Raw genomic sequence first — 17,172 nt, forward strand, 5'->3', positions numbered from 1 at the left:
AATTTGTGATGGACGCTCCAAGACATGAGTAAAGACCTTGGGTCCATGGGGCTGGGAAGGTGGCTCAGTGGTAGAGTGCTTGCCTTGCATGCCTGAGGCCCTGGGTTCGATTCCTCAGCACCACATAAGCAAAAAAAGAAAAAAGCCGGAAGTGGCACTGTGGCTCAAGTGGTAGAGCGCTAGTCTTGAGCTGAAGAGCTGAGGGACAGAGTTCAGGCCCCATGACCGGACCCCCCTCCCCCCCCCAAAAAAAGACCTTGGGTCCAGGTGTCCATATTGGGAGGATGCAGGGGTGAGCTAAGAGGGGACAGGGACTCAGAGGTGGGAGCTTGCAAAGTCACCTGACCATGAGCTGCATGCCTCGCCTCCTCATCCACCTACCAGAGAAGAAGTGGGCCCGGAAGCCCCGTTTGGAGACGGTGTTGTCAGACTTGAACTCCACGCGCATGTTGTTGCTCTGTGAGGTGATGACCTCGGGGGTCTCAGACCCACAGAACTTGCCGTGCAGCCTAGCATCAGGGGACAGGCCGCTGCGCACCTCCACGAAGTCGTACTTACAGACCTGCGAGGGGAAAAAGGAGGAAAGCAGCCCTTACCCCCATCTCCCAGCCCAGAGCCCCTGGCTAGGTCTGCACCCTGCCATGTGGCCCCATGGGCTCTGGCTAGCTCCAGCAGTGGGGAAGGGGGGTTCCCCTCTATTTCTCTGTGCTGATCATTAGACTAAGTTCCAGAGGCTGCCAGGGACCAACCCTGTCTTTTGTGCCTTTCTCACAGCAGGGCCCCAAGCAAGCACCACCCCACTTGCGTCGATCATTTTATATCATGGCTGCCATATGATATTATCTTGAAGAAAGCCCCCCCCCCCCCCCCCCCCCCGCTGAAGGAGAAGAGAAAAAGAAGGAGGAAGGTGCAAGGGAAGGAGATTCTCAAACCGCTGACACAATCCAAATCCTCCATGTCCTCATGCAGAAAAACAAAAGCTCGGAAGGGCACAGACAACGTGTCCGGAGTTCCACAGCTCTGCAATGGTGGTACAGCAATGATTTTCTCTAAGGGACGGCTGGATAGTCTGCGCATGGGTTTTGTCTGTGCAATATTCACTGTGAAGTGAGGTCTGTGACTCAGGTCATTGCCAGTGGGCTTGTCTCAGGCTATAGGCCTGACTGGCAGAGGGGCACCAGGCTGGTGGTTCTTAAAGGGAGCAAGGTAAAAGTCCTGTGTGACCCCCCGAGGCGGGGTCCCCCTCCAGTTCCATGTGCAGACACAGAATATACCCAGCAAGCACTCTGGCTATAGCAGCCTAACTTGGTCATCCGTAGCTACTCCCAAGAGAGGGAACAGGCTGTGTGTAGCAACAGCTGAACCTCAGCTGGACACAACCGCCCAGATTCACAGCCCAGGGCTCCAAGCTGTCCATGCTTTTACTCGGATCCCTATTCCACTTGTACTTATCAGTGACAAGAGGGCCCAAGGTAGTCCATGTGCCGCTGAAGAAACTGGGTTAACTCCCTACCCCCATCCCAGCCTCTACCCCGATTCTGCCAGACTTAGATCCTGCGACTCTTTCAAAATGGCAGCTTCCACAGGAGCAACCACTCTGCCCGCCTACCCCCCTCCTTGGTCCCCTTTCAGAGTTGCTTTGTTAACAGGGCTCCCCATCAGTAAGAGCACAGATACATACGTCATTGCCTTCCAGTTCGAACACTTCAAACTGCAGGGAGATGCGGTACTGCGTGGGGGCTGCCACTTGCCAGACACAGTTTTTGTTTGTGGGATATTCCTTGGGCCACCCAGGGCTGGTGATGGTTCCGTTCAGCTTGGTAATGAAACCGCCACAGGCCACTGAGCAGGGGACACAGAAGCAACATTCATTTGGTGGTTGTTCTTCGTGACTGCGATTACACCCTCCCACCCCCCTCCCCCTGCAGCAAGGAGCCTCACTGGTCCATCCTGATGATAGAATCAATAGGAGCAGATTTACTCAGTGTCCTTTTTACTTAGCCTCTGTTTCAAACTGAGGATCTGGAGGAAGGTGGGGACAAGTCTTTTTTTGTTTTGAAAATTATGATGCCTGGAGGTGGAGATGTAAGTGGTAGACTGCTAGCCTTTGGAGGGAGGGAAGCCAAGTGAGAACACGAGGCCCAAAGTTCAAGCCCCAGTACTGGCACGTAAATAATAATACATACAAGAAAATAAGAAGATGCATTGACTTGTCACCTAATGGCATAGTTGTGACATCATATGATCTGGACCAAAGAAGAATTAAAAATGTCTGTACTGCCAGGCACTAGTGGCTCATGCCTATAATCCTAGCTACTCAGGAGGCTGAGATATGAGGATCTCGGTTTAAAGTCAGCATAGATAGGAAAGTCTGTAAGACTCTTACTCCAATTAGCCAGAAAAAAGCTGAAGTAGAGCTGTGGCTCAAGGGGCAGAGTGTTAGCCTTGAGGGCAGCACCCAGTTTTAAGCCCCAGTACTAGCTGCACATACAAAATAAATGTCAGTACCAAGCTGTCCGCTGTACCTGCCTTGCATGAAAAGTACAGTCCCACAGGAGAAACAGGTGGGTGAAAGGACTCACCCAAAAGGACTCATAGATTTTTCTGCCTTCATCTTCTGCCTTAATTATGACGTAAATCTCACAGAGCCACGGAAGAAAAATGAGTGGTGGCCTGTCTCACCATTTCATTTAATTTCATATAGTTCTGGCAACTCGCACTTGTCCCTGTGACCAAGTTGTTCCTCTCAGTGTGTCTGGGGGCAGGGGGGGGCATGGATTTCTCACTCTGTTCCCTACCCCATCACATCAGCTTGGCAGGTTCAATACAAACCTTCACATGTCTTCTTGTCAGTAGCCAACTCGTAGCCGGGGTCACAGGCACACATGTAGCTGCCAAGTGTGTTTACACACTGTTGCTCACACCCGCCATGGTCTGGCCAGGAACATTCATCCACCTCTGCAGAGAGGAAAGGTGACCTGGCTAAATCCTCACCAACCTTCCTGGTCCACTGCCCACCCTTCCACATCCCAGGGCCCCCAGCTGAGACCAGGCCTCAGCTTAGCATAGCTAGGGCTCTGACTTCTTTCCATCTTCCAGCTGGCAGAGCGAAAGGAGGCTTCCATGCCTAAATAATGAGCCAGCTTATGTAGCACCCCAAGAATTGTTTCAGAGAGTATTAAAGAAAGACAGGGCCTATCTCTAGGAATCTGAAGAAATGCCATGAAGGATGCAGGTTCCCTCTACCATGGAGGCTCAGGGAGCAGGGGTGAAGGGGAATTTCACATTCCTTATGGAGGGACTATGGACCAAAATGGTCTAGCCAAGCCTTGAATGCTGCGATCACTCCACATCACCAGAAATGTAAGGTGCTCTACTGATTGCCCAGCCAATAACTCTGAGAGGGACTGCCATCTGGCACCAGGAGAGGGATGCTGAGGCCAACTGGTATCCTGGCCAGTGTCATGGGCCAGCTGGGCCCTGAACAGAGCCTGCTACCAGCAAGCGCCAAGGCACGAGTGTCTTTGGCTTGCTCCCACTCTGTTGCAGGCCTGTGGTTATGCTTCCAGCTTCTCTTGCTGGCAAAGTCCTGACACATGAGCTGGGTACTTGTGTCCATAGCACACCCTACTGCTAGTCTTCACTCCAAGAAACTGGGCTAGGGAAACTGGGCATTATGACTCTTGCTCTGCTCCTTACTCTTCCCTGGAAGCTCCCAAGAGTAACCAGCCAGGCACCAGTGGCTCACACCTGTAATCTGAGCTATTCAGGAGGCTGAGATCTGAGGATCCTGGCTCAAAGCCAGCCCAGGCAGGAAAGGCCATGAAACTCTTATCTCCAATAAACCACCAGAAAAAAAAATCAGAAGTGGTACTGTGGCTCAAGTGGTAGAGCACTACCCTTGAGCTGAAGAGCTCAGGGACAAGGCTCAAGCCCACAGTTCAAGCCCCATGACCAACAAAAATAAATAAATAAATAAAAAACAGTGACTTCGCTTCTCACTGGGCCCTTGGCAGCTTAGGAGGTACAATCGTTTCATTGGGCTGATTTCTTTTTCTCTATTCTGTAGAGGGAAAATAGGGAGCTATGGCTGCCTGTCAAGGTGATATGGCTTGAAATGGGTTCTTCAGACCCCTAATGCTTCATGGAGAATACAGGAGAACTGTCTACAAAAGAGACAGAAGAGAGATGGGTCCAAGTGCCAATTACACTTGGAATCCTAGCTCCTCAGGAGGTGAGATGTGAGGATCATAGCTTCAAGCCAACCAAGACAGAAAAGTCCTTGAGACGCTTACCTCCAATTAATCACACAAAAAAGCCTGAAGTGGAGCTGTGGATCAAGTGATTGAATGCTAGCATTGAGTAAAAAAGGCAAGGGACAGCGTCCAGGCCCTGAGTTTAAGCCCCAGTACCAGCATACACTCTTCTCTGCCCCCTCTCACCCTTGACTAGGGAATTCAGTATCTTACCCAGACTCTGGTACACATTCAATGATAGCTGCTGTGCAAATATTCATAGTTACCAACGCTCAGCTTCACTGTACTCTAGCTTGACCTTGTAAATTTACTACATCTCATTCTCAAGTGCAGAATGATCTGCTTTGTAGAGGCCAAATTTGAGCCTGCTCCTGAAAACTGTGAACTCTGTGGGCCTGCGGGCGGCTATGCTCAGTACAGCTCTGCAGTGGATGGCTGCCTCCTCCCTGCAAGGAGCCATGCTGGGGGCTGAGGCTCCATATGGGTTTTATGGTTCTTCCACTAGGGGAAGAAATACTTCTTCCTGTGACTGAAAGTGGAAGCAAACTTCTAATTCATACCCTTGAAAAAACTGGCCGCAAAGCCCGCTTTGTTAATGGAGCTGTCGGATACAAACTTCATCCATAGTCTGTTGGAGCTCGATTTCACATCATCTGGCTTCTCATAGCCACAGAAGTGGCCGATCAGGGCGCTGTCTTGTGTGGGGCCATCACGGATTTCCAGGTAATCATAGGCACAGCTGTCGTGTCTTTCAATCTAAAGGGAGAAACAGAGGAGGCGCGATGATTCCAGCTGACTTGGATTCAAGGTTTTTGATTTATGAGTGGAATATGATTTAGGAATGCCGCGCGTGTGCTGGGCTTCTCTGAGCTCTTTGTGGCAGAAGTCATGGGTGAATCAAATTGAGAAGGGACTAAGGAGTGAGAAAAGACAGTTCTACAAAACTTCCTTGGTCTGCCTCCATCCTACCTGTCCATTTCTGTTAGCTCTGTCAGCTTCTCTTACAAAGGAGGTGAAGCAAATTTCACAGACTTGTGATACAACTCACTGTGACCTTGAAATGGCCTCTTAAGTGCCTGTGTGTAACTACACAGTGGAAGTCATCTGCAGAGTGAAGGGTGTGGAGTTAAAGCTGTCACTTGCTTCATGCTCATGAAGACATCCAAACCCCACTCACCTCAAAGGCTTGGAAGGTAAGTCCCACGTGAAATCCATCCGACACTGTGATCCTCCACACACATTCCTTGGAAGGCCTGTAATCATCGGGGTAGTTGGGAGATTGAATCTGACCCGAGTCTTTGGTAATGTCTCCTCCACACATAGCTTTAGAAAGACAAGCACAAGGAGGAACCAGGTCCCTGGTCATACATTTTAGGAAGAAAGGTAAGTGGCCATTTGTCACCACTAGGTGGCTCCACTCACTAACATTTTCCCCTAACGTCAACAAAGACTGTGCCCCAGAAAGATAAAAGTGCATCTGTTTTCAACCCTGAAATTCCTCATATAAGGAAAACAACTTTGTAGTGCCCTCATTGTCTATAAAACTCACAAGGAGCTCTTCCAACAGTGGAAGTCAGGTGGCTCTGGGTACATTGAACAACATGGCTCAAAGTATCCCAAGTGATTCAAAGAACAGAAGTCCGGTGCTTCACACAGACAGACACGTACCTTCCCCACACATACACACACAGCATGTGCATGTACAGATGTGCACACTGTTAGATCTTTTATAAAAACAAAATTTTGGCCTCTCCAGAATTACAATGGCTTGGGTCAAAAAGGATCTTTAGTCATTTTCTACCAGTGTCCCATTTTTTTAGGGTTTGGGGCGGTTCAGAGAAGAATTTCTTTCACCAATGAAACAGATATCAGCCCTGAGAGGTCAAGGTCTTTGCTTAGGCTCACACAGCTATTCAGAGCTCACTGGCATTTGCACAGGGTCTATTTCAGCTTTCCAGCTGGACCAGAAGCAAGGTTCAGCAGGCTGGTGACAGGAAGAGAGAAGTTCCAGGTGGGCACTGCTGGCTTCAGCCTTCCAAGTGTGGAGGAGCGACCTGTAATTCTAAGCTTTCCCCCTCTAGTGGTGGGCTGACCCTCGAGGGTCTCCCAAACTGTACTCGAGCCATGGAGGAAGAAGAACAGAGAGCTGCCCAGGAAGGACAGAGGCATATCAGCTGCAGCAGCTGGCACAGAGCTCTATCATGAACAAACCTTCATATACTGCAAAGAAGCCCTTGCCCAGGATGCTGCTGCTGCTGCGAAATTCCACCCAGAGCCGGCTGTCCGAGGAGATGAGGGGCTCCGGGATCTTATCGCCACAAAACCTCCCTGGAAAGGGGAAAGACACGGTCAGGATGCCTGTGGACAGCAAGAGGTGCTCGCTGCCACTGGAGAGCAAGGTCTGGTTCTTCCCATACGCTTGGCAGACCCTCCCTGGAACCACACATCCTGAGAACGGGAGGGAGAGTCATACATTCGTATGCCTCATTCAGACAAACTCTACATTTCAGTCCATCAAAATACACTGGTACAGCCTCCCTGGGGGCCTGCTCCTCATGGCACCTTAATCAGGGCAGCTCCCAAATAGAGCAGGATGGTGCTCTGAGCTAGCATGCCTTATGGCACTATGGCCTTCCTTTTGGAGCATTGAACACTCTGCTCTCCTTGCCTCAGGGAAAACAAAGAAGAATGCATCTCCCCATCCCTGTGATCTATGAAAGGGTCCCAGGCCACAGGATGGAGGGCACTAGGAGAGAGGCTTGGAGAGGACACATGGGCCCCTTCCAGGACCTGTACTCCATCCACCTTGGGCTGTGGATGGAACAGGGTGACTCCAGGGCAGTTTCAGCCCCTGGGAGATGCATAAAGCTATCCCCAGTCCCTAGGTAGATCCTGGAAGGGCAAAGAGATTCTTGATTTCCCAGCTCTTCCTGAGAGAAAGTGTGAACAGATATGTATATATAATTTGTCAAGACACTCAGCCATGAAACAGACATGAAGAGTTCTGTTCCTCAGGCAATGTGACAGCAGCAACATGATGTAGGTTTCTGGTACAAAGGCATTTGGCCATAGCCCTAACACTTCATGGGTACTTTTATTTTCAATGTCCTGTGACGTACTGGATAAAAGTCACTTGTAGCTATAAATCTGCTTTATCCTTCTAAGAAAAATGGGGATTGATGAGGTTGGAAGAAGTAAAGGCCACAATGCGCACCTCCTGGTGGCCCACTCTGGAGCACATTCGTTGGGGAGGGTGAGAGGGGACTACTACTAGCCTCCTTGGCATCCTCCTGATTTTGGCTACCTGTGACCATGTGGCTTGGCGAGTTAATATTCAGTGAGACGAGATAAAATTGCTGCCAAGACTTAGGTAAGGAAGGACTCACTAGAAGCCCATATATTGTCAGTAATTGTTCCCTGGTGTAGCCAATTGATGTTCATTAGATTCTGGAGACTGACTGACTGTGAGGAATCATTGATTACTAGCATGGAGAGAGACTGAGCTCAGGGGAGAGGGAGAGGGGGGGCGGAGAGAGAGGGAGAGAGAGAGCTTTCATTCAATGGCAGTTAGAAAACTTCAGTCCAAAGCTAGAATTTCTTCTTAGCCTAGCCCAAGTTTCAAGTTCAAGTTTTCCCTTTTGAAGCCCCAGCTGTCACAGCCCCTAAGTACTACTTCCAAAAGGGAGAGGGACATCCCCATCTTATTTCTTAAGGATCTAAGGGATGAGATGACCCACTCTCTCTCTCTGTCTCTATCTGTCTGTCTCTCTTTCACACACACACCCACACACATACACATGCATACATACCTGCTCCAAGGAGAGACCACCCTTGCTCAGTTCTCTGAAGCAGGAATTACATGCAGGAATATTTTACTGCTTAGGGAGTATCTCAAACTAGACTCCCCCTCCTGCGGTTTCTATCACCTCCCATTAACCTGTGCATCCATCAGTGGACTGTCCTTGGATGAGGTGAGAACTCACAAGATCCAGTCACTGCTGAATACTGCTGCACTTGGGACCAACCATGAGCATTTGAGACTCAAGCCAAAACAAGTAAGGATGGGATGAGCGACTGAGTGTGGAGTGCTTAGGCTAGAGTCTCACACTAGCCATAGACAGGAGGGATAACAGAGGGGCTTTTCTTACATCCACTATGGTGAAGAGTTTGAGGAAGTAGGTCACTGGGGGTGTGCCCTTGAAGGGTTTCTTGTCCCTGGTCCCTCTCCCTCTTTGTTTCCTGGCCATCATCAGGTGAGCACCTGGTCTTTACCATGATGTACCACCACCTTGCCACCTACCTAAGAGCAAACCAGGCCAAGGGGTCATGGACTGAAGTCTCTGAAACTGTGAGGCCAAAGCAAACCTTTACTTCCTTTGCGTTGATTTTTCTCAGGTATTTTGTCATAGCAGCAGGAGTCTAGTCCTAGGTATTGTTATTGATCACATTTCACAGATGAGAAAAGTGCAGATGAGGGAATTTACTTCTGAGCTGGATGTGGAAGCAGAATATGAGCCATGGCAGTTGGAGATCTAGACTTCTACCATCAACATCACCTTCTTATCACCACCACCACCACCACCACCATCACCAAAAAGAACTTGGGTACAGTTCTGAGCACCGTACATAGTTGGTTGCACCAAATTTTCCCTCTGGAAATGTAAGTGTCATGTCCATTTCCCACTTAGGAAAAGACAAGTAAGAATGAAGATCGTAGTTTCAAACTGGGAAGCCAGTTTATACAATGCCAACCTCAGCTGTGCACTGCAAGCCTCGCTATTGGCCTTAACTCTCTCATTTTTGTGAGTTTGGGAAGCTGGCCTAGCACTGGGGCATGCAATATGGTGACAAGATGGGTCGGCCTGGCCTTCCTGAGTTTCTCCCCCCATCTGAAGGAAAGGCGAAAAAGGGCTTTTGTGCACATTGTGGTGTCACAGAACTCTAGACAGTTCTACATACAAAAAGTACATTGTTTAGAGTAATTCCTTTAACAGAAATGGGGGGGTGTCAATTTCTAGGACAGTGTTTAAGACTACTATACAGGTTCTCTATGTAGCCACTGACTTCTCGATAAAGGCACAATCTCCTAAATGGCCCCTGACATTGAAAAACTGAGTTGAGATCTTTAAGCAGCTGTGACATATTTCTCAATCCATTTAATTTTCCCTGGAAATCACTCTGTGAAAACCTGGGTCCTGAGAGGCCTCCTTCCAAGGAAACCAAACAGGCTGGAGAAACACTGAAACAGAGACAAGGTGTCCAGTTCCTAAACTGAATCCTGGTTCTTGGGTTTAGAGGAGGAGGAGGAGGTGGTGGAGGAGGGGGAGGAGGAGGAAGAGTTTAATAAGGATATCAAGAAGAGGAAATGCAGATGAGGGCACTAAAAGTGGCTCCGTGGGGAGTCATAAAGGCTTCATTCATAAAAAGTTATACGCGCATTATGCCTGGATTTTCACACAGTGCCCTGGGAAAAAAAAATTCGATGCATGGTTTTTCAGAGCAAGATGCATACTTTCACAATCCACCCTAATCCGTTCTGCCTCCTGCCAAAGGGGCATTGACCTGCCTCCTCCCAACAGATTTCATGGCACTGACCCCTCCCAGGGACCAGCTTGGCTGACACAATGCACTTGTTCCAAACACAAAAGTTCACTAACAACTGCATTTGGAAACATCAGAGCAGGCCAAATAGTTGGCAAAGGAGAGAGAGAGAGAGGGAGAGAGTGGGAGAGAGTGGGGGGGGGGAGAGGAGTTCTTGCAAATGAAGAATGGCAGTTGTGGGCAATGAGCCATGCCTTGGCTGCAACACCATGCTCGCATGCACGTGTGCATGCACGTGCGCGCGCGCGCGCACACACACACACACACACACACATATACTGCAGAAGTGGATAAAATATGAGCCTCCCCAAAACACACAAACAAACAAAATCCTCAAACCATCATGACTGTAAGGTCCTGTCCCATTAATGCACATACCAGGATTTGCAGTGAGAAAAAATCCCTGCCTCAAGAGCAAGCAAAGGGAAGACCTAGAAACCAGCCTGTGCCCACCCTCAAGAATGTGCCTGGACCCTTCCTAGGGAACGTCCAGAACAGAGAACTTCCTCCTCTTGAGTCTCTGAGACTATCCCCTTCCTGAGGTGCATGGGACTGGCCAGGTTTAGCAAAAATTCAGGAAGCCCAGTTAACTTTGAATGTTAGATAAACAACACATAGTGTATTTTATCTGGCAGTCCTAAAAGAACACCCTGCTCAGAGTCAGCATTACCAGAACATCTGGATTCTGGTCTGATCTCAGCTACTAGTGGGCTGCACAGCTTTAGACATTTAGCACCCACTTGGGCACCTTTCTTGGGAAGGGATTCGGTGACTGGAAAGGTGTTGGCCAGGTTGAGGGGATTGTGATTTCATGTTCTCATGAAGTTCTTCCTACACTGCTTTTGTAAAAAAAACTTGTAAAAGACTCCAACGATGGAGATGCATGCAAATCAAAACATAAAGCTGTTCACCTACACGCTTCCTTTCCTAGGCAACCATTGCAGTAGCATCCTGGCCCGCCAATCCTCTCAGTGCATCAGTTTTAGACATGGGCGCATGCACAAACCAACCAACTTGTGGAGGTTCTAGTTCAGTAGTCTTCTCAGGTATCTGTGTTCATAGAAATCTTCCCAGGCATATCGATGCTCCATAGTTTGGGAACCACTGCTTCAGTCCTGTCATTTTGCCATACCCCATTACTGCTATACTCTGGTAAATTGTGCACACCCCTGCAAGCCATGCATACCCCTGCAAAACATGCCTATCCCTGTAACTGGGCCCCGTTCTAGCAGCTAGGAACCCCATGGCTGCTCATAGTAGGCAGGAAACACAGACACCCTTTGTCCTGTGCACAACCCACAGTTCCTTCAGTGCACATTCCTGTATGTGCCTGGCCTATGACCACTTTCTCAGCTTGTCTACCTGGACTGCTAATTATCTGACAGATCCTTCCTAATGCTGTCAACCTGGTGCCCCGACGCAGAGCCTGTCCTGATTTCTCCCCTGTGCTCTGGGGCTCCTGTGGAGGCAAATTCTTGTTGGTACCTCTTGGCACAGGTGCTTGTATGCTATTCCCAATGGCAGCTGACCCAGTGGGGACCCCTTACCCATAGAGATGCTTTATATACACCAGGCCCTTCATATCCACTCCAGCCAGACCTTCAGTTCCAATCTCTTTCAACCTATCTCATTCTTGTTTGCCAGGATCCAATATGACACTAGGGCTCTATCTAGCAGTGAAGTCTACAACTTGGCCCCCTCTCTTCTTTTTTGTCAGTCATGAGGTTTGAACACAGGGCCTGGGTACTATCCCTGAGCTCTTTTGTTCCAGGTTAGCACTCTACCACTTTGAGCCACAGCACTAATTCCAGTTTTCTAGTTATTAAATGGAGGTAAAAGTCTCACAGACTTTCCTGTCTAGTCTGGCTTGGAACTGCAATCTTCAGAACTCAGCCTCCTGAGTAGCTAGGATTATAGGCATGAACCACCAGCACCTGGATTCCCTCTTTGCTTTTCTGTCACCATCTTCAATAAGTGCCCCACTAACCACTCATTCAGGCCAGCCATCCACAGTGCAGTAAGTGGGGCTTTTCTGTTCATGTGAGGATATATCAGGGATCAAGTGCCCACCAAAACCTTAGAATCATCCAGCCAGACACCTACCCTATAGGAGCTTCAACAGTGAGGACAATCTGTCCTCAGCCAAGAGCCTTCCATCTGGCTCGTTGGCAGTATGCTTTTCTTTTCTGTTCCATTGACAGTACTAGAATGCCTGTTTTCAAGACACAAAGCCATTGGTCCTGTAGGCTGTGTTCATCTACCCTGGCCACCATGAGAGAGTACTCTTGTTGTGAACCTTTCTCTTTATGCCACTTTGCCATTCCCCCTTCCTTAAAGGTCCAAGCTATTTCTTCAGAAATGAGTTTATGCCCTGTCCATCTCACAGGAATCAAACATGCCCATCATAGAAAACATAAAAAACCAAGACCAGAGTACAAAAAATTAAACACTATCCTAAAATAACTGTGCTACTCACACTCATAATTTTACTTGATAGACATAGATTGAAAATGGTTTCTTCCATTTGATTCAACCAGCACATGCCTTAAATAATTTTGATTTGAATGATTCTTGACAGGACACTTCATAGTCAGTTTGCCACACTCCCCACCACTCCTAATTTTATGAGACTAATCCCTTGTTATTCATTCACACCTCCTAGAGCACCTAAGTTTGCAATTCTTATACTATGTATGCATACACGCATATGCATGTTTTAAATGCCATCGCCAGTTGTATGGGTAACATGCTTTTCTGTGTGTCACAATGTACTATAAACACCTTTCTGAATCAGTACGTAGTCACCTGAAACTTTCTTGTTAATGGCTGGCAAGTTTTCCATTGGAGAAATGTGTTATCATTTATTCAGCTAACTCCTACTGTTGAACATTTAAATTGCTTTCAATTTTCCCTGCTTCGGTGCACATCCCTGTAGCTAGAGCTTTGCACACGTCTTTAATTAGTTCCCTAGGATAAATTCCAAGCTGGGTCAAAGGGTATTCACAGTTTTAAAAGCTTTTAACATGTGTGGCCAAATGGAGTGTACAGAGTTTTACATGACAAGGGCTCTGGAGGGCTTCCTGTGGCTATGGTCAGGATGGGCCCTTCCAGACAGTAACCACATCCTCCCCTCTGCCCCCCACAGCACCCAGAGAACAGGCTACTCCTGCTCTCTGAAGTCTGCCTCCAGTCCACTCACCCAACAGGGGGGCTTTTCTCCAGTAACCATCCCGGACCTCCACGTAATCATACCAGCACAGGCGGCTCTTGAACAAATCCATGGATGTGAAGTTTAGGATAATCTTAAAAAAAAAGAAACAAGTTACCATCAAATGAGTTTGGGCAGCAAAGCCTGAGGAACTCTGAAAGCGCTACCTTGCATTCTCACGTTACCCCTTAGCATACAGAGCCCTCGGCCCCTCAGTAGGAGCGTCTTCTCAAAATACACACACAGGAAACCTCATGACATTAAATAATAAACCTTGGGCAGGATAGGGAGTAAACAGAAGGAGATGGGTCCTTTGGTTCTGTCTGGGGAAATCATTCAAGTTTTTGAAGTCACTAGGTAGTTTACAGAAAGCGAGATGCATTAAAAAAGACAGGCCAAGGCATGTTGAGACTGGGGATCTGGACGGAGAGAAAGGGTCAGCGAGGTTCAGAGATACGAAAAGATCTTATAACATCATCAATCATTCCAGAGGATCTGGAGTTAGTCTGAGTACATCAATATCCCCTCAGCCATGACCACTCTTCTGAGGTATGATGTGTCTAATAGCCTTCCAACCCTAGCTAGCTAGCTAGCTTCCCTCACCCCCTCCCTCCCTCCTTTCTTTCTCTCCCCCTCACCTCCCTCCCTTCCCTTCCTTCTTTCCTTCTGTATTACTTTGAGCACCTACTGGGTGCCAGTCTATTTGGAGCAATCTAGGAAGATCAGTCAGACAGAGTCCTGGTTTTTTAAGAACGGTCAGCAAAAAAGGAAAAGACAAATGAGATAAGCCAATGAGGAGACCACAGAGTAAATGCCGAAAAGAGAGGGTAGGGGTGGGGCGGGGCCACAGGAAGAGCCTCTTGGCAGTCTTGAGAAGAGAGAGAGAAATTCTGTCTGATAATCTTGCATAAATAAACTTCTCAGAAGAGGTAACATTTAACCTAGGGAATTAGGAACTCCATGGTCCCGGAAGCAGGGCTAGAGAGTGACATGAACTGTGGGAGAGCTAGGCTGGGCACCCAGTGCAAGCCACTGTGTGTGTCTAAAATGAAGGTCAGAAGGACCAAAGAGAAAGCCAAGGCCAGGGAGATGGAGTTCCACTGTCTGGGACAACTTCAGTGTGGTTGCCTCTGTGGCTAAATAGTGAGCATCAATAGAAGAGGCTACATGGGCCTACAGGCTGGGAGTCAACACACAGGTGCTGCAGGCATGAGCTGGCCTTCGTTTTCTACCGCACTCCAGCCTGGAGCTTACTTGGCAGATGACCCAGGGCTGAGTCAGGGTTTCCCCTTGCCCCTCAAGCCCCATTCTGCCTGTGCTCAGCATGCCCCGGCTCCATCATTTCTGCTTTCCAGCGCCATCCCAGATCCTACACCTCTCATCCAACTCCTTTCCAACTCCAGGGGCTTTGTCTCAGCAATTCATCAGTCTCCAGAAGCTCATCTCCACTGACCACTTCTCTTTTATTTTCTTTTTTTTGCCAGTCCTGGGGCTTGAACTCTGGGCTTGCACACTATCCCTGAGCTTCAAGACTAGCACTCTACCATTTGAGCCACAGCGCCACTTCGACTTTTTCTGTGTATGTGGTACTGAGGAATCGAACCCAGGGCTTCATGCATGCTAGGCAGGCACTCTATCACTAGGCCACATTCCCAGCCCCAACTGACTACTTTTATACTCAAACAGCTTCAGGGATCCTCTGGCTTGAAGCAAACCCTCCAAGTGGAGGAGCTTCAAATTAAAGTTCCTAAAGAATTCTACAGGTCTGAGGGGTGGTTCTTTGTCCCCTGGCTCCTGGACCCCTCTGCTCTCAACCTGTCCTTCCTGGCTGCCACCACTGATTTGCTCTCTGTCTCTGTCTGTCTGTCTGGTTCTCTCCTTGGCTGATTCTTGCTTACTTTGCTCCTTTGCTCCTTTGCTAACTGCAAGGACACCTCAAGATCTAACATTTTTCATTCTGTCTACCTGGCCAAAGGAGACCTTCTGCCCCCATCCCTGAGGTGCCCATCTTTGGCTTTATCCTTCCCTTTATCCTGTAGTTCACTTCCCCATACCTGTCCAACACCCACACCCATGGCTCTTTGCCCTTTAAGGTGTTAGTGCTCCACCCCCACGCAGGCCCCCTTCCTGATCACTACAGTGAGATGATGTGCCCATCTGTCCTGCACACCAGGGCTTCTGGGTCAGTCTTCTGCATCTTGAAGCACATGTTCACCAATTACTGCCTCCCTCCCCCCCCCCCCCGCCCCCACATACACACCATGCTGTCCTCTGTGGCTCTGTGCCCATCTCAGAAGTTAAATATTCTGTTTCTCCCAGAGCTTCCAGGACAAGCCTCTGTCCCTTGTTTGGCAATGTTACCTGATACACCTTCCTAGGTGTCTATGTCCTTACGCCTGTCTAAGTGCCCCTCGTCCTGAGTCCTCTGACTGCCCAATGGACACATTGCATATTCAACACTTTGGAGCAACCCCCCCGCCTCCCCGCACTGTCTCTTGTAGAGATTCTGAGCAGGTGTCTTTAGAGTCAGGCATATCTGGATTTGTTTCTCAGTTCCATTTCTTACTAGCTCCGAAATCTTAGTGGAATGCTTGACTTCTTAGACCTCTCCTCCTCTGTAAAATAATGTGCATAACATTCATTGAGTTAAGAACAGCATGAGAAGTTGTACACAGAATGCAAGAGGCTATGCCTGGCACAAAGTAGGCACTTCATACATGCTCACTTTAAACATTAGGCCTTGTTGAGTGTGCAAATAGTGTACCATACTTAACCAACTACTCCTCATAGCTGCTTGTCTGGACTGGTCTCTAGATACCTATTCCTTCCTTTGAGCCTATCCCACCCAGTAGCCAGGTCCATGTCAAGTAGCTTCTTCCACAAAAGCCTGTGATCTCCTAGAAATGGTCAGTGAGTACCAGAGACTGCAGACAGCTCCCTAGAGAAGTAGGAGTGGTTGTGCTCATGTGATTGTCACTCCCCTTCAAGCTGGACTAGTGTTTACAACTCTACTTGTAAAAGAATCACCCTGGAAGCTTTAGGACAAAAGCTGGTACCACACAAATGCCTATCCTTCCATTAAATCAGATTCCAGTGGAGGGAAGGAAATCCACACTAAATGGGAAGTCTCTTTGTGTTGCTTTTGTTTTTTGAGATAGGGTCTTGCTATCTAGTTCAGGCTGGCCTTGAAGCTTCCCTAATGCTGAGATCACAGGTGAATAGCTGGCTTATAGTAAGTCTCTTAAAGATGGGGTTGTACCTTGGGTTTTTCTGCAACGCTCATGATCTTATAATCTGGTGACCAAGCTCAGTGATATTTCTAAGTTGGTTGCATGATAACTTCTTTAATATAAAAATTGAATTATTATTAAGGTATTGTACAGAGGGGTTACCATTTCATAAGTCAGATAATGAGTACATTTCTTTTGGGGGGCAATGTCACCCTTTCCTTCAATTTTCCCCAGATGGTAATTCTTTAATCTTGCTTTTTTTAAATTACAGAAAAGAAATGTTAATACAACTTCCTTAGTAACACATTCATGATCTGAATGAGAGAGATAATTATTCATGCTAATTAATTTAAGTGTGTTCATGAACCATAAAGACCATAGATGTGTGATGAATGAGAGGTGATACTTAAATCAATCAAGTTTGCTAATTACAAATAGCTTGGGGGAAGGCCGGGTGAAGCAGAAATTGGAATAATTAGTGCAGAAATCTCAATAATGTATATTCTCCCTGCCCCCACTGAGCACTAATCATTTAAACTTGGTGACACTTACATGGTTCAAACATAGCACACAGTCAACAACTGGGGGATAACCAGACTCTGTTCTTCTTTCTCCTCCTTCCTCCCTCCCTTCCTCCCATTAGCACCTTCAGCAGGAACAAGGTTATCACATTCACGCAAGGCAAAAGGTCTGAAGTCTTAAATCAAAAACCACACTGTCTTAAATGCTTACAGCCAAAGAAACGGAGTAAGAAAGTGTGTGTGTGTGTGTGTGTGTGTGTGTGTGTGTGTGTGTGTGTGAATATGCAGATGTGTATGTGAAAATTATAAGCAAACATCTATCTACTAGCTGCTCCCCTCTGTGCAGTAATGTAAGA

General features: G+C 47.9%; 1 protein-coding gene across 1 annotated transcript in view; it reads right to left on the reverse strand.

The window, feature by feature from the left end:
* The window catches only part of LOC138830113 (tolloid-like protein 2), a 110,509-nt gene that overhangs the window by 13,516 nt on the left and 79,821 nt on the right, over nucleotides 1–17,172 (reverse strand). Inside the window, exons 10-16 of the mRNA XM_070026513.1 lie at nucleotides 13,057–13,159; nucleotides 6,468–6,584; nucleotides 5,434–5,579; nucleotides 4,817–5,012; nucleotides 2,833–2,958; nucleotides 1,682–1,842; nucleotides 382–562 (exon numbers count right to left, since the gene is read on the reverse strand). Coding sequence (XP_069882614.1) covers nucleotides 382–562; nucleotides 1,682–1,842; nucleotides 2,833–2,958; nucleotides 4,817–5,012; nucleotides 5,434–5,579; nucleotides 6,468–6,584; nucleotides 13,057–13,159 — 1,030 coding nt within the window. The remainder of the gene's footprint in view (nucleotides 1–381; nucleotides 563–1,681; nucleotides 1,843–2,832; nucleotides 2,959–4,816; nucleotides 5,013–5,433; nucleotides 5,580–6,467; nucleotides 6,585–13,056; nucleotides 13,160–17,172) is intronic.

The sequence above is a fragment of the Dipodomys merriami genome, unplaced genomic scaffold (assembly GCF_024711535.1).
Source record: "Dipodomys merriami isolate MVZ:Mamm:240054 unplaced genomic scaffold, mDipMer1.0.p SCAF_184, whole genome shotgun sequence".
NCBI lineage: Eukaryota > Metazoa > Chordata > Mammalia > Rodentia > Heteromyidae > Dipodomys > Dipodomys merriami.